This window comes from Cydia fagiglandana, chromosome 8, assembly GCF_963556715.1.
Source record: "Cydia fagiglandana chromosome 8, ilCydFagi1.1, whole genome shotgun sequence".
Lineage (NCBI taxonomy): Eukaryota > Metazoa > Arthropoda > Insecta > Lepidoptera > Tortricidae > Cydia > Cydia fagiglandana.
In genome coordinates, this window is record NC_085939.1 from 5,100,027 (window position 1) to 5,125,216 (window position 25,190).

General features: G+C 35.1%; 1 protein-coding gene across 1 annotated transcript; it reads right to left on the bottom strand.

Annotated features, from left to right (window-relative positions):
• Positions 1–22,649: 22,649 nt before the first annotated feature.
• On the bottom strand, positions 22,650–24,220 carry LOC134666999 (achaete-scute complex protein T3-like). Its single transcript, XM_063524306.1, has 2 exons — positions 23,193–24,220; positions 22,650–22,934 (listed from the first exon to the last, which is right to left on the bottom strand). The coding sequence occupies exon 1, from the start codon at positions 23,911–23,913 to the stop codon at positions 23,200–23,202; it is 714 nt and encodes a 237-aa protein (XP_063380376.1). The 5' UTR covers positions 23,914–24,220; the 3' UTR covers positions 22,650–22,934; positions 23,193–23,199.
• Between the last annotated feature and the right edge of the window lie 970 nt (positions 24,221–25,190).

Here is a 25,190-nt window from a genome sequence, read left to right on the forward strand (position 1 = left end):
GACAAATCGGAAGATGGACCTTTATAATGTGCAATTTGAGATCGATTTCCGCATGAAATGAATCAAATAAGTAACACTCACCATCCGCGGTATATTTTTTCTGATTTCCTCGTTTTACTTTTTGCTGTTGCGGTTATACAAAAAGTTCAGTACTACCTACAAGTTTTTCAATCTTTTCTCGTACTTGAGGAGAATAATTGTTGCGATTTGGTAAAAAGTTTTTATTTTACCACTAATAATTTTGAGTGTATCCTGGGCATATATTTAAGTTGTTTTTGAGGGTTCCGTGCCGAGCGTCTTGCAATATCTGAACGTCACCATTCAGCAGTAAGTGTACGCGAATTCGGATAAGTCCCGTTTCAGTTGAATTTTGTTAATTTTCACTATATCTCATTTAAGTCTGGCATATATCAATTAAATAACTCTTTCTCTGTTGGTACCTACAACATACATAAAAAGTAATGATTTTAAAAATGTTAAATATCTAAAATAAACATTTTACTACATAAATACTCATGTTATCTTTACAGACGCAGAAACAATTTCAATCCATAAGAGCTGCTATCTCATCCATTACAAGGTAAGCTTAAGGACTAATACATTACTCGTACTTAACTGCATGTAGTTTCAATTTAGTTACGTTTAGTATTACATTTATTTAGTAGTCTAATGGACTATAGATTGAATGCCGAGCTAGAAGATAATGTCAGAAAATGTGTTCTGCAGTTAGAACTGACAGTAAACCTGCCACCGAGAAACGAATAAAAAAACATTCAGATATATCTGTCACTCCTGCATTATCGAAGTAATTTTTATATACCTATAATCTGTCAAGCCATTTTTGTCAGTTGAAAAGAGCGGCAAATTTAAAAAAAAGTAGGCGCGATGGGTTATCGTCACATACTTAGAAAATTTGTATTTCGCGCCTTTTTCTACTGACAAACTTGCTTGACTGGCTATAAGTACTTAACACAATATGTTTATCTTTAACAACGAAATAAACTTATATTTAAAAATTACTGGAAAATAGTAATTTTCGGTTTATAAAAAATATTATCTACCTTGCTAGAGCAATTTCATCATTCAAACATCTGATCGACAAAAAAATTAATCCTGAAGAGGACATTTAAATGATGTTTCCTAAAAAACGCCGGCGTGAAACTCATAAAAGGGATTATAGGTTGGAAAGGCTTAATGCTCTAGGATTCAATTAGGTGGAATAAGCTTAAGTGGGTATCCGCTATTTTGACAGCAGTCAAATTATCAAAAATTGAAGTCGCTTCCGTTGTATTACAACGAAACAAGGGTTGACAAACTAAATACTACCTTCCTTAAATCAATTTAGAAATTACTACTTTGAATGTGTAAGAGTAAGAGGCAATTTATATAATATGTATGTCCTGCCGGCCTAGGCAAGGTTACAATCGCTATCGCTTCGATAACGAAAAGCATTATGTCTCTCTATCACTCTTCCATATTAGTGCGACAGTGACAGTTGCGTTTCGATCGCTATGAAGCGTAACGCTACGTCTTACGTAGGCGAACAACGCGCGAACGCGGCGCGGCGCGGCGCGGCGAAAGCGGCCGCCGCCGCGCCGCGCCGCGCCGCGCCGCCTGACATTCGCGTGCAAATCGCGCCGCACCGCGTTCGCAACGAGATCGCTTACGTAGGACACTTCTATGGGCATCAAAGGATTGATTTCGCCGCGCCGCGCCGCGCCGCGTTCGCGCGTTGTTCGCCTACGTAAGACGTAGCGTAAGCGATCGGCATCTTGGCTACGCGGCCAGGCCCCTTTTTAGGGTTCCGTACCCAAAGGGTAAAACGGGACCCTATTACTAAGACTTCGCTGTCCGTCCGTCCGTCCGTCCGTCTGTCACCAGGCTGTATCTCACGAACCGTGAGAGCTAGACAGTTGAAATTTTCACAGATGATGTATTTCTGTTGCCGCTATAACAACAAATACTAAAAACAGAATAAAATAAAGATTTAAATGGGGCTCCCATACAACATACGTGATTTTTGACCAAAGTTAAGCAACGTCGGGAGGGGTCAGTACTTGGATGGGTGACCGTTTTTTTTTGCTTTTTTTTGTTTTTTTTTTTGCATTATATAGTACGGAACCCTTTGTGCGCGAGTCCGACTCGCACTTGCCCGGTTTTCATAATTACTGAACGAATAAGAACTAATCACGTGCCCACAATTCAATAAAATAATTGAACTGACAAGTGGTCAAGACTTATTCTAATACCTATACATGTAGTATAAGAAAACCTATAATAGGTAAGGTAATCCTGGTTTTTTGCCTTGTGTAACCGAACGACAATAGTGCACAGCATGAACCGATCCATATTACTATTTAAATACGTCTAATTTTTATTCCAACTGGCCTAAAATTTCCATAGGTACATAGTAAATGTTTTCACTGTTCAGTTTCAAATTTGTAATCTTCCTTTAAATTTTAATTTAATTTTTGAAAAGGTGCATGAGAGTGAGGTTCATACTGTGGACGATTTTACCATACGGTTTAGAAATATATGCGGAAAATTCTTCTTGTACAGTAACGTTAACAGACACCGTAAGAGTCAAGTGTAATTACGGATAGTGTTATCTTAGATCCAGTGATGCGTGTCCCGACATCCGCAAAGACACTTGTACAAAATGCGGGCGAAGATAATGTGTCATCTTGCGCTGCCATTTATCTTTAACTTTAAAAACTTTAAGCCCATTGTCGTTTGTACATAGACTAGAAAATAATTGTCAGATCTAGTTTTCTAAATTTATTGTTGACAATATTGAGAACGTAACTAGTTATATCCAGTTTACCTACATACATAGATATTTTTTCGCGTCGTAAAGTGCAAAGAACTGTTAGTCTAGATATTTGGTTCCCTATAGAAACAATATTATAAACTTGACCATAACGAGAAAAAATGTGGCAAACACAAAAATCATAAATAATCCATGATCCCCATTAGTGCAAAAGGTAATTTCTTTAAAATACCCAAAGTAATGTTCCCACGACGTGCGAATAGCTTCCGCATCAGGTGCTCGGATCGAAAAAGGTTCCTAAATAAATTCCCGTCTCAAAGGGTTCCCATATTATTATTATTCTGATTGACAATCGCCCTTTCCACGACGAGCCTTTTTTCTACCAGATATAAAACTAATATTGGATTGTTCCATCCTCTTCCGCTAGTTTTTTCCCGCCATTGCAGTGCATTTAATTTTACGAAAAAAGCTACTTCTATTTGACGTGCTTTTAGCCCGAATATCAGGTTCAAGGGAGGGTGTAGAAAAAGACAATGGGTAAGACGAAAACTTTTATTTGATAAGAGTATCAGACTTTTGTACCACCCAAAGTTGAGAAAGGAATTTGATATAATTAAATTATCTAATTAGATACAGGTAACACTCTTATTCTTACTTAGCCATTTATGTAAGTTTTACAAAACAACATGAATCTATGTGGACCAAAATTGAAGCTTCTACATTACGACTACAGGTCGATTTTCGTGTAACTTGAAAATTATCTCATGGCGTCTGTTTGATACACATAATGTCACCTACCAGTGATGAATGACCATATAGTGATTTAAAGGGGTAAGATTTGAATGAAAAGGGATTTAATTCTGAATTTACTATCTTTGTTTGTAGCCAACGCTAGAGTCCAATAAAACCATTAAATTAACCAAAAGATTCTTCGAAGTTCGAACAATCTAATTTTGGATGTATCGGGCTAGTGTGACACAAAAACTTTTAGTTAATTCTGTTAAGTATTAAAAAAGAGATGTATAAGATATGGTCGCCATAATTAAGACGAGGTGCGAAAAAACGATCTTTCGTATTAAGATCGAATCTGAACATGTAAGACAAATCGCTGCCAACTATGTCAACTCTTGGGTGCTCAAAAGACAGCGCCCGAACCCATTTATCCATTTTTTAGCTCTCGAGTTACAATTAACAATGACAGCGGTCAGGTTGCGTACAAAAAAGCTACCACTGAATACGAAATCCATTTTATACTTTTTTCTAATTTTATACGGGGACAGCGTCGAACAGTTTTATTGCGTTTAGTATTATGTTCATATCTATATTTTATGAGCTCGCTTCGATATTTAGCGGCAAAACATCGATTTCCTTTGTATTTCTTGCGTGTGATCTCGTTTGACAAAAGTGCTAACATTTACATCCATAAAATATTTTGACTTCTCTATTAGGAACTTTGACATTGTCCGAACAAGTTTCATTTGGTTTTTTGTAGAAATTTTAGAACGTTACATTATCAATAAAAAATGCTTCTTCGCTAGAAAACATTCCACAGGACGTCTTTCAACCCTTTCTGGGTTTAATTATCGGTTGTCTACTACGTTAATCAAAAACGTGTTATTAAAAACTATTAGGGTATATCAGAGTAATGCCATTGTTGTAATCTGCTCTACCTAATATTCGCTTGTCACTCCCTAAGTTCTAATTTAGTTAAAAGTATGATTATTACTCTGAAGGATGAAATTAATATTTAAATATTTTGATTTAGGGCTATAATTATGTATTGTTACCTATAGAATATGTTAATTGTAAAGCGTGTTTAGGCATGTTGTTCTTTTAGCTTGATTTTTCTTATATAAGTATTCATATCTATGTCGCATAATGTATTAAACCAAATATGTCTTTCTCAACCCGATGACTAATGTTGTATTTTTTTTCAATTTTAACAAAAGGAGAGTGTTATTTTTCATTCATATCAGTATTTTCAATTCACAACTGCCAAATAACGATAGCATCGATGCGTGGACGGCTGTCAAAAGTTATATTTATTTTCTTTAGAAATTCATAGAATCCATGCGAATTGAGCGTCGAGATGTTTGCGGTGCCGCGCACAATACGCACAACCCTTTGGCGACACAATGCGCGTCACTAATCTAGATCATGTGCGCTATTGTGCGCGCATTGTCGGGCACCCTGCGCCTGCGCGCAGCAGGGAAAAGGCCGCTCGGATATCTCACTCGATGTCGATTTATAAGAAATTACTGCGCTCCGGGGGCCAGGTAGATGCTCCCACGGATGCATATTCGCACAATACAAAAACTTAGCTCTTCAAAAATTTACAAACAGGAAATGAAAAATATTATTTTTATACTTCCTTTAGCTTCCCATTGTACGGAATATATTTTTTTTTATTAAAATTGCTTCCGAATCGCGATACTTTCTCCTTTTGAAGGTAAAGGCTTAACGATAGCCTATAAGAACAGCTCTGTGATTATTGTACTTCGTAGTCAACACGTACGCAACAATTTCGTCAATTATGTAAAATATTGGAAGGAGATGTATGTATTCGACTGGTCATTACTTTTTATCCTCTGGCTGACTAACGGTTCATTAATTATGTGGACAAAAGTCGTGGAGATGTTACATTTAATTAAGTGATTAAATTTTACCAGAGAAGAGTATTTAATTTGTATAATTTACAAAAAAATACTACCGGAACCTGGTTTAGAAAAATCGCAACGGCACTCGCTTAAACAATAATAGAAATTACTCTTATAGTTAGATTAGAAAGTACGAAAATATTGTGATCTATTTATCACGCTTTTACTTAAATACATGAATATTGTGAGACGATTTTTTTTATCTGGAATATGAATAAAGGATAACTCATGCTAGACCGGACCGGGCCGGGCTGGAGCTTCCGGCGCTTCGTTTTCTATGGAAAGCACCACGTACACGTAATCGCACGGCCCGGTCTAGCTATAGAGTCACCCTTAAATATATAAAACTACACTTGACGCTACTCATTTCATCCTTTATTCCAATTTGCAAGTCGGCGTGTGCGCAAAAGATATTCGGGTGTCATCCAAGTCTGGACACAACTTAATTGGTTGCAATATTTTTATATCGTACCTGTAACTACCGACTTTAATAACGGTTAAATTGTAATAAATGATACAAAGCAGAGATAAGTATTTTGTCTTGCAATATTAGTGAAGTCGTTTCTCATAGAAATCGATTTTTAATTGAATATCATTCGAGTTTTATTGCCAGTTGCAGGCACTATTTAATGTCGTTTGTAAAACAGAGCATGTTATTTTTAAATTGGTCACTATGGGCACCTAGGTAACAGTAGCAGCTAGGACCATTTTGGCGTAGCAGCACGAGATCTGGTAGCCATAACTGCTTAAAAAAAACACCTGTATAGCATTCAATGTTTATAGTTTTAGTTATTTTCGTTGTTGTTCCTTCAATAGTTTAAGGAGTGTTTGAACAAACAAAAAGATCCGTGATAAGAGGCAATCTAAACACGATCTTATTGAGACGTGTTTAATCTTTTTGTACTCATTCAAACCCTTTGGCGCGAGACGCATGTATGTAGGTGTGATTATGATCGTTATACTTTTTGTTAAGTTAACAGATTGTCACATACCTAGTAAAAAACTATCTTATTCTTATAATGTTTCGTATTTCTGGTAGACTTAGGACAAGCAGCTACGTATGAGGTTTAGCTACGGAGAACAAAGACTAAAACGTCTAAAACATAAATAAAGTAAGCAAAAGTTTTATTAAAAAAAAGAACTTTTTGGTAGGTATCTTCTAAAATAAATCAATTGAGCACGTTCTTTGATCTTATTTTATCCAGACTACGAATGTATCTTTCGTTACCTTACGAGGTAGATTAAAACTATTCTATGAAATGTTTTGATAAAAATCCTTTTTTTGTTAAGTTAGCACCATGTCAAAATAGGAAGCTAATGATGGACCAGAATTAAGTAAAAACTATTCCGGCACAACCAACGTTTGTAAATTATTGAATCCTGATTAGATCCTGTTATATGGAGGCTATTTGATTCGATATATCTTGTGGTTCGGGACATCGACATAGGTCAGTGTAGGTGTGATCGGCTGATGTTTATCTACCAATGTAAGACAAATTGGATCCGAGTATACCAATGTCACTGAACATCGGCTAGAGTTCCGTTTTTAATTGATTTATTCCACGAATACTTCTCTTAATTGGATACAAGGCTTCTGATAGAGTTGAAAGAAATAAGATCTTTGTCATTTCTTACCTGATTCGGAAATGGTTATGATTTTAGCAGTCTGTAAGTACTTATGTGTTTTTCAAAGTTATTTATAAATACATATACCATATATATCACTAGCATCATAAAAAGAAATCGATTGATTCACCATTCACCAAAATCGACATGCTACGGTGGACCAACACGAACTTACCCACATTACAAAAATAGGTACATTCCAGTGTTGAGCAACAAGTAATTGAATTACTAATTAACTATTGCAATTACAAAATTTAATTCCAACAAATAAAATCAATTACATGTAGAAAGTAATTGCGCATTAAATTAATAATTACAATTACAATTAAGATTGTTAATTTCCACAGATAACAATTGCAAGTTTACTTAACTTGAAAAAAAATCCATTAACTTAGTGGTTTCGCTGAGCGGTATTTCAGTGTTTGTTGCGTACGCGCATATTGTACGCGTATAAATCTGTGCGTAGCCTAGGGGTTGGACGCTTCCTTTTTACTTTACCTTTGTTACGCTTGCCAGGGAATTTATTTCTTATTCGCGCGTTGAGTCGGGCTTCCTGGGCGGTTGGCGGCGGCCGCGGGCTGTCTGGCTGACACACTGGATGTACCGCCTGAAAGCAAATCAATAGATTCTTTTGTTGACGAAATTAGTCTAATAATGATGATGTTTCGAAAAATGCGGGCAAAGTTGGCTAGTTTGACGGTAACGACAACAAAATCATTAACATGGAGAGAGAGAGAAATTTTGAAATAAATTTTAATAGTATTCCCCACTCAGTTTAATGCTGGTCCCCGTGGCGCTGGTCCCGGTTTTCAGTGAAGAATTGGCCAAGTGTCCAACTGAAAATCAAAATTGTAGTGTTGTATAAGATGTGTTCAGGTAATTCATAGTGACTTGTTAGTAATTAGGATTTGGTACTTTTATATAATCGAATTATACTTAGGTAATTTTCGGAATCACGTTCGGTTTGGAGTAATTTGGAATTACCTGAATTAGACCTTAATAATATTAGAAAAGAGCTATAAACCTTATACTTATGAGTTTTCATTTTTACATTAGTTGCACTTCAGTTCGTGTTTTAAAGCATGCCATAAGGAGGTTACTTAAACGTTCTGATAGTGTGTATCACTGGCGTTACTGTAAGCATATCAAGAAGCCTTTTGATAATTCACGAGAGGCTGTGAATTTTCCACTTGCGTACTTGAATGCATGTCAGCTATACAAATGTGTATTCAAAACAATATCGCTTGCTATCAGCGATTACATATTTTATTGCTTGAGGATAAATAACATCGGATAAGTTTAAATATAACTTCGCTCAGCAATCTATCTAATTAAAACTTCGACAATATTAAAAAAATAGTGCATTTTACGCATTTTTTACTACAGGGTCTGATTTAACTACTGGTTCCCATAATTAGATGCAAATCTCTTATGAATACTAACCAGCTGTGCCTAATGTTACCGATCAATAAATCACAAGAGATCTTAGGATATCGTTTCATAAACTAAAAACGTAGCAAAAAATCCTCTAAACAGCACCTAAACAGTGGCCCCTCCACCGAGATGCCTCGGGCTTTAAGATTTCGTCTTCATTTTGTTTGATGTTCCGTAGGTACCTACATAATTTCTAAAACTATTATTATTTTATTAAAAAGTAATGGACTTTTGACTTGTACATTAAACGTGTTTCATGTTTTTGCAATATTTTTTTAAGGGCGCACCAGAGAGTGGATCAGCTACAGTCTAATAACTCGAGTTAAAAAGTGCCTACTCCAGAGCGCACAGCCGCTGTGACTGAAATCGGTCAGGAGAGCATCATCATTATCATCATCAAAACCTAAACGAATGATCTATCGCATTGTAGTTCAGACAATTTTTCGAAACTCAACGACTGGCGCCTATTTTGCGTGACACAACACACAAGGTATGCTCGAAAACGTATTTAAGTTGATTGAAATATTTTGTAAGTAAAAAGTACACACTTGCTACTTCTCTCTCTCTCTTCCGAGACATATATGCCACATGGTGATGGGGACAGCTTTCCATGTCTTTCACTTCCACTTTCCAAAAAGTACACAGTACTTAAAGTTTGTTATTATTCCTAGAGCTCAATCAAAATCTCGCATATTGGTACCGCGGTATCGTTCAGCCTTATGGCCTCTGTGTCTGTTATAGTACCAATATAATATATGAATGTTAAATGTTCGGCACTAACTTCATTTTCCTAATTATTGAATAGGGCTGCCACACCATGTTTTTTCTTTCCCCGCTTTATTTCACTGACATGGTCCGCCAGACCAATATATAAATCTTAAGTTGTTACGTGTGATTTATCGCGGGGGCTTATGGCAGTCGCTGCCGTAGGAAATGGTTTCTCACGTCCTGTAATCATAATTAGCGGTACTTAATATGGAAACGGACGCCCAAATTATATGTAGTAGTATTATTTACAAATTGAAATTGAAAGGTTACCTCATACAGAAAATAAATGCAAAAAAAAGCAAATCTAAAGTATATATTTAAAGAAAGAAAGAAACACATGCAATTCATCACTCTGCTTTATACCTTTATCTGTGGTAATTAATACGTGTGGTCCAAAAATCAATAATTTAAACAATTTCATATACCCTTTCCCATTAGCACCAACGGATAGATTTTTTGCACGACTGAATATACCGCTCTATACACATTCTAAGGCAATATTTTGATAAAACTGGGACTCTTATCAAGGAGGCCTTTTTGAATTGGCGCCATACAGATTAAGATATCTGCCCTTAACATGTTCATTAAAGAATAACTTTTCTTCCTTATAGACCTTATCGACCACTTAAGTAAATGACGATTATATTTTATCAAGTCTTTTACACTTCGGATGCGTCAAATTAAAAGCTTTCTTTGATTGGCTTTAATAAATTAATCAGATTCGGTATTTCTTTAATAGGTATGACTTAATTTTTGTGATTATTTACGACGATACAATGATATAATTAATATTTTTATGTGTCATTCAGATACAAGCTAAGTAATATAATAGCGATTTACGATTTACAAAACTTTTGTATATGAGCAAGGGCGTCATATGTATGCAATGGGTACACAACTGCTTATATTCTTTAAAAATTTAGTTTTTGACATAATTATATTATATAATGTGAGAGTAGAAATGTTGCTTAGTATCTAATTTATGGTATCTTGACGCCAAAGCGTTCTAAGTTTGACATCGAAAACTCATTTAGAATCTTGACCGCAAAATGATAACGACTGAGATACCAGAAGGCTCTCACGGAACTACAGACGGGACAAACAAAAACTACGATTAGCTCTTTCAAAATGGATTCTTGGGAAAAAATCACAAATCTCTTATCTTTACGATGTAGAAAACTGGACTTGTTTTTATGTAATCATGAAATGATTGGAAACACTGTAAATGTAATACCTAACTGCAAATTTAATTGAATAACATTATTTTCTTAGTTAGATATATATTTTACTATTGTTCTTTTTCCTCTTCATATTATAGGTATTGATTTATTTGTTTTTATAAACTTAAAAAAACAAGGCTAGTAACTAGGTGATAAATCATAGTCCAAGTTATAGGCAATCTTGTAGAAACGTTCCATGGACGTTTACGGGAATTTCTCCAATTACATTTTTACTGTATAATAAATGACGTATTTCATTATGTACCGCATATTTATACGTTTGCATTGAATGTCTTCTTCTGACTTTAGTAGGAGATTTATGTCTGAATACAAAACTTTTATGGAAGGTTCCCTCGTTAACACCGGTGTAAATGTCTAACATAAAATATCGATAGCTCACTTTCCCAAACGCGTATCACGTTTATATGCACATTGTAAAAACAAACAAACGACCTGTGAAATAAAGTTTAAGTTTGGATTCAGTATAAAACAGATATACGAATGTAAGAAAGTATGCTGTCGATGTCTCTGAAGCAGTGGCTAACGTTGTTTGCTTTACGCCTGCATTATTGTCATTCAAATACTGGACGATCGATAATAATAAACTACAAATATTTTGGTTGCGGAGCTTAACTTTTTATTTTACATACCTTAGGATAGTTTGGTGGTGGATTAACGGTTTATGTTTGGATTAATCGTATTCCAACATTATTTTAAGGCATCTACAGACAGGGCAAGTGCTCTCATGGGGCGACTGGAACTGCGCCTATTTTTATCGTATTTGTAATCTTCGAATAGTCGCTGTTGCCTCACGGGCGCACTAGTCCCGATAAATCTTAATATTGATGGTACAAATTTATCTTTATACAACTAAAAATGATCAGGTTAGTGTGCATTTTTTTCTACATATTTTGTTGTAATTACACGTAACTAATATTGGCTGATCCTTTTTTAAATATATAAATAGTTATTGAATGAGATATCCAAAGTAGAGCAGCGGTTTCACAGGAGAATAATACAATAGTCAATAGTACCTGATCTAGAATAGTGACGCCAAAAGGGTTGTCATTGTCGGTATTGTGCGATACATCCACACATAATGCTAGCACCGCCTTAAGGAATGACTTATAGGAATCTTATTTTTGAGAAAGTTAAGACGTTTTAAAACCATATGTCGGAGTGCGCTAGCATAGAAAAAATATCGATACTCAAACGGATTCAGATAAAAGAAATATTTCATGGCAGGGGTCTGCTCGTCATTAATTGTAGGTATGATAATTTTATGTAGAAACGGACTTGAACTGGCGGACAAATGTTTCATAGGTCCCATGTGGTAATAAACTGCACGAGTTGCCATGACTCGCTTGAGATGAATATATCGGTGTGACTTGATACAATTAGGTGTATCAAAACAATTCAAAACATTGTTTATTACATTACATCAGTGTATTTTTTATTCCGTGGTAAACAAGCGTGCAACCCACCCTAATCACAAGCGTCTGCAATTTCAGTGAGGGCGCTTGGGCGTCGCCGACGATTGCTACGTTTATAAAAAATTATGGCGTTGATAGACATATAATTGTTGAAACTTAACTAAGTACTTAACTATAACTACGTAGCTGTAAAAAATAAATATAAACTTCAAGAGAAACACGGAGAAAGTAATACGTTCAAAAAGATATAAATCTTTATTGTTGCCACAAATATCCGTGCCAATCTGCAACCGAACAACACAACAATACGATGATAAGATCACAACTTAAGCCTGGATACACAAATTGTTGGTGTTTACTTACTTTTAAATCTAAACATGTTTACAAAACATATCATTCTTAGCAACCAGCGCTTTGTGCCGTGAAATTGATTCTTATATTTTGCTGGAAATGAGTGAGAACTCGCACGGTGGTCGATTTTATGCAGGGTTGAAGAAAAGACCCATTTTGGAAAGGCGTTGATGCTAGAAAATTTCATTGTAACTCCGTTGACGCTCAAACCATTTTCTTCACTTCAAGAAAAAGAAGGGTCAATTCAACTGTTTTTTATTTGTATGAATTTGTTACCTCAGAACTCCTTCATTTTTAAACCGATTCTTCATTTGGAAAAAAATATTATTTTGTTTCAAAACTCAGATCTGATGAATAGGATCCATGAGTAATTGAGGGAACTCCTCAAATCTCATAGGCAAGCCTATAGCGATTTTCTAAATAAATATAATAAAATTAATAAACAACGTGAATGCTTAAAGTAAAAGTCGAATTTCTGCAGGATGAAACACATTTTCCGTGTAACGGTCAACGGCGACGGCCAACTTGTAGCGTACGGGTAGTAATGTTTTAATTCATCAACATTTTAAACAAATTCTGCCTAAAATAAATAGCCAGCACGATATTGCAATCAAGCTGAATATAAACTTGTCATTATTTACATCGTGATTACATTCGTTGCGTTACCCAAATTGCATTGAAATCTTCATCAAGCGAGATAAATGATTGCGGCAACAGGTAGTGATTAGTATCAGCATTTCGGGCAGTTATGTCTTCGAGCAGATGTGGGCAAGGTGTCCCTTCAGGTGCCGATTGAGTGGCACAAGCCATGCTATATGTCAATGGATGTACAGTTAGTGACAAATATTTTGAAGCATTAAATTAGTGATCGTATACCTACATAATAAGTTGACATTAATTTAAAAAAAAACGCATTTAACTGATTTGCAAGACCAAAGTGATCCCATAAGTGTTCCGTGAACAAAGTTTTGTACGGAACACTAATAAGTGATATAGGACCGTAACGAAATTTATACACATGAACATTAGAACATTAACGTTAAAAATTTAAATAATTACAATAGGTAATGCCACATATATTGTGGACTATTCATATTTCTGTGTTGTGGACACTGAGAAATATTTTGATAATTGCTGATAATAAATATAGCATATTCCTGTATAAGTATAGGTTGCTGACTGTACGGTTGACGACATATCCGGTCTGGATCTTATGGTTATTGTTGAAAGTAGAACGCCATAATATTTATATTTCACTTGAATTATTTTTTAACAACTCGTGATCATAAAAAAACATACTTGCTTTACTTGATTGTTGGCTTCCCTTGCAAGTTAATATTTATTAATTTAGATTTATTTTCGTAGTCGTTTATTATTTATCAGTTCATCAATGTGTTCATCTTATATACTGAATATATAAATGTGAAACTGGTTTATGTGAAATTTAGTATGATATCACCATAATAAGCCTAAGTAGTTATTATATAGTTTTATTAATCGTCATTATCATCTTTCCATGCAGATGAAGTCACGTCATGGCAGAAGCTAGTACATACTGACGTTCCGTGTTTTCGATTTTGGGGGAATACCGTATTATGTATATTTTATTTTATTCTGGCCTATTTTTACAAAAACTGGTTAAGGTGCAAACCCCGGGTTTTCGGCCGTAATTATATGTATAGTCTTGCAACTCTTCTATTGCTACCAATATGTAACCAATATTCTTCATAAAGCGCACCTTGACTACCTTTCTCTGAAGCATCTATACAAATATGACAAATGCATCGACAGATGATTGTCCTCGTGCTCAACACATGCCGGCGAAAGGTGCGTGGACGCATAGTAACGGGTGAAACCAAAACACGTGCTTCACGGTCAAATAGATAGAAGTGCGGCGTTGTGCAAAAACCAGATCACCCTTTCCTTTTGTGCAATCCGAAACTTTCATCCCTATTCATCGATATTTGCACAATAGAAAATTTCTGGGGACACATGAGGATGAGCCAGGTGATTGAATTAAGGAGTTGCTTTTAGTGTCGAGTGGTTTTTGGACAGTGTTAATTTATAATGACGTAACAACATTGTTCTGCTATTTTCTCAATTTTTTTCTTAACTTTCATAAAACCTAACTTCCCAATAGCGGACCAAAAAAATAATGGTTTATAGGAAGCTTAAGAGGGGGCTAACCATGAAAAAAAAACACTCCGAAATAGACTACATATTTTGCGAGGGCAGAGTCTAAGCAAAACCGTTAAGGTTAAAGTTGACTGGATAGAAAAATAACATGTCTTCTTTTCATTTATGTTCAATTGTAATTAAAATTATAAATATTCAATGGAGGTAAGTTTTTCTAGACTTCATTCCGAATTCAATTAGATACTTATTTATCACAAGTACTTCTTCAGCGTACGTCGTGCGTCCTGAACTATCTGTCTTTTGTATTATGACAAATGTATTTCGATTTATTCCCTATACAAACTAAATTAGAAAATTAGAAATAATTAGGTTTTTTCTAAAACTTATTTTACCTATCCCGGTTGTACAGTCGACGTCAAAGATAATGTTTACACTTTTTTCCTTATTATAAAAGGTTAGGTGCAAAAGTGTAAACATATTTTTGAAGTCGACTGTACCCTAGTGATTAGGTAATTATGCTCAAATAATCCACATGAAAGTGCAGTGATTGAAGTGTTCGGTTCATTTTACAACTTTAAAGTCGGTTTGAACACTTACCTATTAATAGTGATTATCACAAGGTATCACCTATAGGTACCTAAGTCATTGTTTTTGAGTTGACCGAATCAATTAGGTAAATTATTCTCAGCTCTCTCGATGGCCATAATTCAATTCATCCTTTACGGTGTATCGGTATCTGCCAGATTTTAAGCGCCCCTTGAAATTCACTTAATTTTGTTGTTTTGTATCTGATAGTTTCAAATTATCATAAAAAGGTGTAACAAGCTTTGATATAAATCTTTTAGCTGCCGGTATCTACTTCCTAGTCTTAAGGCTGATACATAAAAATAATAAAACGAGAGTGTTAAATAGAAATACATCAATTAGTAGTGATCTCCGAACGTCCTAGGTGCGTCGTTATCCTAAACATCGTGTTTCATCGTAGCGGGATGCCTCGGGCCGCGGCGTCCGATCCTTTGAGTGCGGCCATACATCACGACTCCTAAGTAGACAGTATATCAACCGATATTCAGAGTAATTAGCCCCGTGGCGACGGACCTCCTGGATTTATTGTGGTAGGGCGTTAATGCGGCCGACAGCCGTATTGCCGGCCTTTGTTCTCCCACCCGAAATATTCAATTGGATTATTATTAATACTATTAACGAGTCGCTATCGATGCAGCATGCTGCAGGTCAGATCAGTAATGCACGTTTTTCGTAGGTACCATCAGCCGCTAAAGTGCATGGCGACTTTATCAATGATTTCATTCATATTTTATCCATGCAATTTCGCAGCTCGCAAAAGCAGTAAGTACAGTTAGCTGCGATTACTCTGATTCGAAAGTTTATAAAAATATATTTAAATTTCAGGTTATACAAGTTAAAGTACTGTAAAATTTATTGCATATCATAACTATAAGCTGTATTTTGGAAGTCGTATATAAGTAGATACATAATTGATGTTTGTTTCATTAAATTGATATAAAATTGGATGCAACTCATTTTGTCATATGAGATAGCAGCTATTTGGAAAACGACAGCCATATAAACCTGTTGCACTAATTTAAATTTGAAATTGTTAAGATTAGTGTTTAAATTACAATAACTGAATTTACGTGTAAGATGTAGAGTATCTTTATCTTTAAATTGATTCTCGCTTTAAACGTTACACCACAAAATAATATTATTTTTATTAGAAATTCAATCTAAGTGTGCGTATCTTGGAGACATCCTGCATTTTCGGTTCCGTAAAAGTAGCTTTTAGGCAGTTTATCGCGCTAATGATGTTTTACGATGTATCTATGCTCGGTCTTATCGCTCGCCGTCGCCTACGGTAGCAAAGCGTCTGGCTTCTGTCTTGACTTGTCCTTTATCTATGTACAGGTAAAATAAAATATGCACCATGTTCCTAAGAACTTAACGACTCATATTGTTTGGCAGGCTTATTTGGTGGTATCATCTTTCTGTCGGTTTCTTGCCGCCTTTCATATCATCATCAAGTCTTAATTAATTGACGATTGCGGTAGCGGTCTTCTTATTGGTGCTTTTTGTGCAACATTCTAACTCTTTTGTCAAGTTTATTATCTGTGTGATAAGGTTTAGTAAATAACCCTTGGAAGAATAAAGAAAATGAATAAAAGCGCCGCTTATTGCGCCAACCAGGACACTGCTACTCAAATTTTGGACAATGCTCAAATGTCAGTTAGAACATATATTAGGTAACTAGGTACTTTAAATTAAACTTTAGTGTATCATATGTTGCGTTAAGCGTGATGTGAAATATAGTTTAAATCAACGTCAAAGACACTTTCTTCAGTTAAATAAAAAATAATATAATTGATATTTAATACCTTATGAATCATTAAAAATATTAAAATCTTTATTTTCAGCAACTATTGGCCCATAGATATACTTTAAAACTAGCATACATGTGATACAATATATAATATGTATATTACAATAATAAATAAGTGACCAATTATTAAGCTATCACAATAACACCCGAAAAAATGAAGTTTGTTATTGTTGACTAAAGCAAACAATCGTTTGATATGATTACAGGTTGTCTAAACATGTTCCGTTGTATAGTGAGACAGTAAAAAAATACATGAAAACAAACACAAAGAGACCGAAGTTAGAAAACTTAATTTAACAGCCGAATCTAAAAACAGACGGTATTGTGTTTCCCTGGTGCTAACCAATCCTCTTTTGTTACAACCCCGCCCACGTCTATTATCAGATACCAGTGGCATGTCATTTTTTATCAAAACAATAACCTTTTTATAGAAATAGTCTGGTAACACGCTCTCACACGAAAATATAAATAATAGGTAAATTTGTCAGAAGCTCTAACAATCGAATCAAATATAATTTACGTTGACGTATTAATAGTTAGTGTATTTGTGGGATACAACAAAAACTTAGCGTGGGTAAAATGATGTAACTAATGAAAGTCACCTATTATAATCAATGACGACGAAAGTCAATGATAATTCCATCAAGTTAATGTTATCACGTTAAATAAGCCACACGATGTTAACTACCTATCACTCAGCTAATTACCCGAGCTTTAAGAAATTCATTATAGAAAATTTACGTCACTTTGCATAAACCTGAGATAAACTAGGGACTTTTTTTTGTACATATAACCGTTTACTGCATTTTTTTGCGATACGTACCTACTATTGTAAATTATCGTAAAATGCAATAATATAGCAATGGCTTGTGTAGAGCAATATTCCTTGCCGGCGTCTATATTTCCGTGCTCTTATAACCCGGCAACCTTCAAATCAAGAGTGAACAGGCACCTTCTGGGCGAGCTCGCTCCATCGTAGGCCACGTCTACGCCTCGGCTAGTCTGTGGCCATGAGTAAACCCATGCATAATTAAAAAAAAAAAAAAAAAATATTAAAATAAAACTGATAAATGTAGGTATATTGCGTATCATTTTACGAATGTGTATTTCGTAATAATTTCAAACGATATAATGTTATTCTAAAGGTTGAATTGACTTGTAAAAGAGCCGTTGATGCCTACTCGTACTTGTAGAGTAAATATTTGAGTTTAAATTTTTTTTTCGGGTACGTAACTGAACTCAGACCGATAATAATGGCGTTGACTGCAAATTTTCCAGTTACTGGCTACTATTTTAGGTTATTTTTACTATTTAAAAAGTATATAATGAACAAATCTGTTTTTAAATAAGAACCGAAGTATAAAAAATTGCAACCAAAATGACTGATAAAAATTTTAATACTGCACCATGCGAGTTGCCATATTGTAATGGTAAGTAATCCGTGAGTATATTATCACATCACGCAAGAATGAAATTAAGTCCTCGCCGCCAAGGCACGTCGCTTCATCGAAGGAAACAGTGTACCTAGGTACTTAAGAGCCCATCAACGTGCACACTAGCGCCACAGCTAAATAATCGAGATTATTGAAATTTAACGAAAGATATTCAAAAAAGGGGCCGCTACGTACGGTATTGTGTCTTTAAGTACCTTTTGAATACATTAGACTAGTTTTTATATTGCTGGATTTGTCAATCTATGCGTCCAAAGTTAAAACGGCCGTTTTGGTTTTGAGTTCATAGATCGACGAATCCAGCAACATATAAACTAGTCCGATGTATTCAAAAGGTACTTAAATACACAATACAGTACGTAGCGGCCCCCTTTTTTAAATATCGTTCGTTAAATTTAAATAATCACGATTATTTAGCAGTGGCGCTAGTGTGCAAGTTGATGGGCTCTTAAAAGTTATACCATGCTTACTTACTTAAAGAGTGGATGAATCCGATTAAAAATAATATCATAATCAAGCATCGTGTGGGAAACTACATTATGGAGTTATAATTAAATCGTAAAATGAGATGCTTATTACAATTAAACGTTCTATTCTAAGAAACTTTATAAGCAAACCCCATTATCATAGTTGCAATTTATCGAAAAAAGGGTTGGCAGTAAGTAGTAGTAGTTGGTAAGGGTTGGTAAGTATAGTTTGTAGTAGTAGTTGGGTAGTAAAGGGTTGGGTTGGTAAGTAAGTAACGTAGGGAACTCTAACTTCAGTGTTCTGTTGGTTCCCAGCTACGCCCAAGTAAAAATAATTTTACCAAAACATATCCACCATAAATCCATAAAAATAAAGTTTCCTAAAAATGTTATAAAGTAAGAAAAAAATCCAGGATAACCTTACTTCGCCACCCTTCCCTAATTTCGCCTAATTGTAAGTACAGTAGAGTCCGGTTATAACGACACTCAAGGGACCGCTGATATTACGTCGTACTAACCGGACGTCGTACAAAACGAGCCGCCAATTTTAATATATTTTTTAATCAAAATAATTACATCATTTTGTATTTATTAATACTTATGCGACTATAAAACATTTCTTTTAAAATATATATTTACGTTAGTATTACGACACCTTGTCTTAAATGGAGAGACTTGTGTGTTTAGAAGAAGCCACTTTTCATCAAGGTACGCGTACTCACTCGTCATCCGCAAATTACTCGAATCCCGTAAAATAAAAAGTCGTAATTCTTGGGGATCTAATCAAGATGACGTTTTATCACATAGTTCCTGTGGCCACCTCCTGTGTCCATCGACAGATCAGCTCCAAGGTACCTACCAAAATATTGCATTGTCACCCAACTTACATAATTATATCTTATTTTTTTTATTATGTGTGTGAAGTTTAAGCTCAATCGAATAATGGGAATTGTTTTATTTAGTTTGCAAGATTACGAAAAATCGCATGACTATCTATTTCATCTTGCTCCCTATATGCAAAAGGGGGAGGAGAGTTGGGTGCGCGGGACGGAGTAAGCTTCTTACCAACAATTTATTTGTAAAAACTACGTTGCTCGTCGTTGTAACCGGACTTGACGTACGGATTTTGAGTCAATTTCCGTCGTTAAAAGCGATCGGTCGTTATAAGCGGAGTCGTTATAAACGGTTGTGCTTTCATAGTAGCTTGTACTAAAACCAAACAAGTGCCTATACTTACGTCGCTATATGCGGTTGGTTGTTATATGCGGAGTCGTACTAACCGGACTCTACCTTACAATTTAAATTTTGAAAATTATACTACTTAAAGTTATTCCATATCCTAAATAATAAATTACTAAACGTCCATGGTTTACCATATAAATAAACAATTTATTTTGGAATTATGATTTAATGCTATACTCCGTATCTTTAGGTATTTAAATAAAAGTAAACAAAATCTACCCTCAAATGGCTCCTTAAACCAGTTGATGGTAGATGAAAACATTACATGATCAAATAAAGTAGGATAAAGTATAGTATTTGGTTGGTTGACCAATAAATAGTCGAAAATGTACAAATTATTGTTTACTTCAATTTAAATACCTAAAGATACATACTCGTACTATAGTTACGGCGAAGTTATGTACAGTAAGATGCAGAGATAACTGACCCATCCGTGAACAAGTTTCTATGCAGGAGTGAGGGGGGTAAAGTTTAATGTACTAAAGGCGAGTTTAGGGTACATAGTTTTGCCAACCCAAACTTTCAATGAACTAAAACATTCGAAGGTTAGCGGGAAGAGATCCCTTATAGGGATAAGTTCGCCTCTGTACTTTTATTACTGTAATTTATTTTTGTAAACCTGTGTTGCGTACAAATTACTAGGTAGCAAATGTACCTACGTATAACAGCAAAACGAAAAATGTGCATCCGTCAAGTCTAGTTCCTTTCTAGCCCATAAGTCGAAAACTTACTAGATTTTATTTTATTCATTGATTCGATTTTAACAACGGACAAAATAAAACAATACCTACAATCCGGCTACACATACTCATCCTTTATACCTCACATGTTGTTATTAAGAATTTGGATATCTTAATAAAGCACAAAATAACAGTTATTCGTTGTGTCCACGTTGCGATTAATAAAAAAGTAATGTCAGTTTATCCACCCACATTGGTTATAAATTAATAGAATCTGCCCTCATGGCCCTGTCGTATAATAATGGTTGATTTGGTTCGTGTGAGGTATTTTTTTATTATTTTTAGGAAACGTTTCCTCGCGATTGCATCTCACCCCGTTCCTTCGCGTGGCAGTCCGACTATAAATGAATTCAAAATTTCGTAGTAAAACTTTATTTCAATTCGGATACGATTTCTTTGATGCTTGTCACGTTGTGACAGGCGTCAGCAAAAAATGTGCATGATGGCAGTATTTACTGGAATGATAGGTCAATATTAGTGCTTGTAATAAACAGGAACTGTTTTTAATTATTTTGACAAACTTCATATTCATTAATATAATATAATTTTATTTCTAGTTGTAACCTCAGTTAGATGCATTCAGCTATCCACCATTACCATTTCCAAGAAGCGTACAGCCCAGAAATTTGATTCCGGTGTGTACTATATCGTACCTTGACCTAGTCAAGTTGTCGCAGTGACAATCAGCATGAAAGTCATTAGGAGTCCTATATTAATATCACTCTGACAAGGTGCGAAATCAATATTCCTTAACCGTACTTGACTAAGATAAACTTCTAATAAATATTGTAGTTTGTATTATAACTTGATATATGTTTTCATTATTATTTATGGATTGTAGTAAAACAAAATTTTAAAATAAAGCTTTAGTTATAGTTCGTTTTTTAGCATTAGAAATAAAATAAACAATCTTGATGTGTCTTTTAATTGAAAAACACATTTTAAAAATAAGTTACGGCAAATATGTAACAATTATGAATCTAATACGATCATTTATATTCTTTTGCTTTCATAAGTAATAGTTTTTGATTTTTAAGAAGCGTTTTTCAATTAAAAGACATGTCAAGATCGCTTACCTTCTTGGAAGTTCTTTCTAATGCAAAAAAAAACTAACTATAAGTATACGAGTAACTAAGTTACGAAGTGAAATATGTGCCTCTACCACCTTCTGCTATTTTGAAAATACTTATTGTTGTAGTTTGTCTTTTATTCGCAGCTTAGCTTATAGATCTTCTGTGCCTACAAACTATATAGTAGCGTGTAAAGACTATTTAGTACAGTCCAGAAACTTGTCACAGGTTGCCACAGTGCGTAGTGCTAAAATAAAACCTCGAAGATAACTTAAGGGTTCTTAGAACCTCATCGTGTGGGATATCGCTGCAGTGGTCTTTCAAAAATATTACGGATCATATAATTATTACACATAGAATAAATTATTAAAGTCTGCTAACTTGCCACAATTCCACTGAAAAATAAGTTTGTTTACTTCAGGCATAGCTTCAACCGTAATCTCGATTCCGCATGAGCTCACCTACATCATAATTCAGAATACCTAACTGCTACTTTAAAAATGTTGTATTAAAAATATTTTAGTCGTAGTAACCAAGATAATTGCTATAATACAAAGTTATCTTGGTCACAGACATCAACATCATCGTCCGAATTATGAACTTGATCGAACTACAAAATATTTTTCAGGTTTGAATTAAAATAATGTTAGGTCAGTATATTACTAAATGAACAAATATCTAAAATATTGCAAACATTTAACATAAAACACCCATTTTCATGACTTTCAAGTTATTTTATCCCAATGTTTCAAAGTAAAATAACGATACAAGTAACTTATGCGGATCTTCGAGGTTTTTCTGTAGGTATAAAACTTGTAAGTACTTTTAGGAATATATATGGCACACATAGGAAAATAAGAACAATAACAGCTTTAAATAAATAATTTATTTCTAATCTTATTTCTAATAGGTATTTACATTTTTTTCGGTATCGGTGAGCATTAATTACAAAGCTTCGCCTACTTTCTACAACGAACATAATCATTGTGTCATTAGGTACATCATTATCTTATAGTTAAACTATTATCTAATTGATAAGGCTTAATTAATTAAGGCACTTGTCTTTGACTAGAGATCCAAAAAGTCTTTTGTTTTCACATAAATGCAAACTATCATGAATGCATAAATATACCGGAGGGATTCGTCCTTTTGTATGTTCTCACGATCGAGAGTTCTGCGAACAAAAGAAAACCAAATTAACAATGTATTCATAATTCTGATATAAGTAAATAGGTAAATAAACAGTTGGTGATTTAGTTCAGGTAACAAAATTACTCATATTATAATGATTAATGAATGAGATAAATTATGAAGAAGGATCATTTTTGATAATTATTGAAATAATATGAATTTACGTGTCCAATTAACTATTAAACTTCTAAATATATTTATATCACATATATTATTTAGAAAATATAACAGTTGAAATTACCTATTTGCTATTTTTGCTGCCACCACGAGATTACGTCAAGTAACTCATCTTCATCCATAGGCCCTAGTTGCTGCTGAGTGGTCACTTCGTATCTGTCTACCGCAGAATATGCCGAAGACACACCCGAGGAGCACTCGGAGGGGGCTGGAGAGTCCGCCTTCTCGGAGCAAGGCGAACTGCTGCCGTAGAAGAAGCCATCGTCCAAGTCTAACGAAGTCATCGGCTGCGTATTGCTATTTGGAATGTTTTCTCTATTTTCCTGATCACGTGTGATTCCTAAAGCTGCGTCACTCTCGTCCAGTAACTGTTGAAGATATCTTATGTACTCGACGACCATTCTTAATGTGTCCACTTTGCTTAATTTCTTCCCCGACCCGCGTCTCGCGCCGCCCGATAACGCAGCCACTACGGAAGCTGGCAGGTGACGGCGAAGTGCGTTAAATCCATCATTCACTTGTTTTACACGATTGCGCTCTCGAGCATTGCGGCGAGCTATCGACGCGGCCTGCGGGCCGGTGTAAGGATTCGTCCTGAAGTGAACTTTTTTCCTATACTGCAAATTCGGCGGAGTGTCGTGCGTAACGTAATTTTTTTCAGGAGCAGGCGCAATTGGTATATTCCTCTTTTCCATCGTGTTCTTCGCTGTGGTACTAGACGGGTAGCCCGACGACACTACGACGTAGTTCGTTTGTCCCTGGACGAGTTGTATTTCTTGTAGCATCGTATTTACGCGGTCGTTCGCGGAAGAAGGGCGCGCGGTCAGTCCGCGCGACGGCCAGAAAAGCACTGAGCGATATAAGTTGCGTGGGAGCTTGGAGCGCGAGTGACGGGAGCGGAGCTTCGCGTTTAAGTGAGCCGCCGGCGCACGGGCACGCGTTATATCACCTGCGCCGGCTGCAAAAAATATAAATTTTAAAATTCTCTTCCCCTATTATTTTCGATCATCCCTTCCCTCCAGTACGTGCGGGTCCGTACCTGGGGTAGTGAGGCGACCGCTCCGTGGTCGAGAGCGAGCAACGCGTGCCCAGTTTTTTCTTTGTTGACCACTGAATATTGTAAATTGATATTTTTTATAAATCGCTGTAGTTAGGTACATTACCTTTTAACTAAATGACATGTCGTTTAATATATCTTAAAAAAAAATTATAAGTACCTACCTAAACTCATTAATTTTAAATATATAGATCATCAAAGTATTTTTTTAGGATTCCTTATCTGAAGGAAAGGGAGTTTTAGAGGAAGATCGTTTTGCTTTTGAAAGGATTCTAAATACATATTTTAATTATTCACATAAATGTAGTTTTTTATATAGTTGAAGAAATATGATTTGAACAAAAATATTACATATGGTTCGTCAAATCGAAGTTTTTTTGACCCCCATTTATTCCTACTCGTACAAAAACCCGTCGAAAAGGTATAGAATAAACATTTATTTTTGTTAAAGATTACATCCATAATCCATTCATGATGTCTCCAAAAGTCTATAAAATAATGCAGGTGAATTATTCTTTAAACTTTAACAGTTGAATTCGCAAAATGTTCACTGATTAATAATCTGTAGAGACTCGAGTTTTCTGTAATGGTAGTTTGCACCATTTACAGTCGACGGACCGACCGACCTCGTATGAAAATCATTTCGACCATTTCGTGTCCCTTCGCGACCCTTTATGCGTTTTATATCGGATGTTTTCGGACTCTTCGTTATTATGTCATTAGTTTTATGTTGAAATAATCACGTAAATTTCCTGTATCGTAAATAAAGCCAGATGAAACTTGCGATAACTTTACTGTAGCACAAGCATGCACATGCCTCGCTTTCTCAAACGCTCCAAGTGGTAATGCAACATACCCCGTGCATCGCATTAATTCACATTTCTCTAATACCGATATTTATAACGTTTATGAACGTGGATAGGCATAAATATTTTTAATTCATTAAAATATTTAGAGTTTTCAAGTTGCATGTGTTCGTGTGAGCTAAGCCGCCGCGGTGACAGA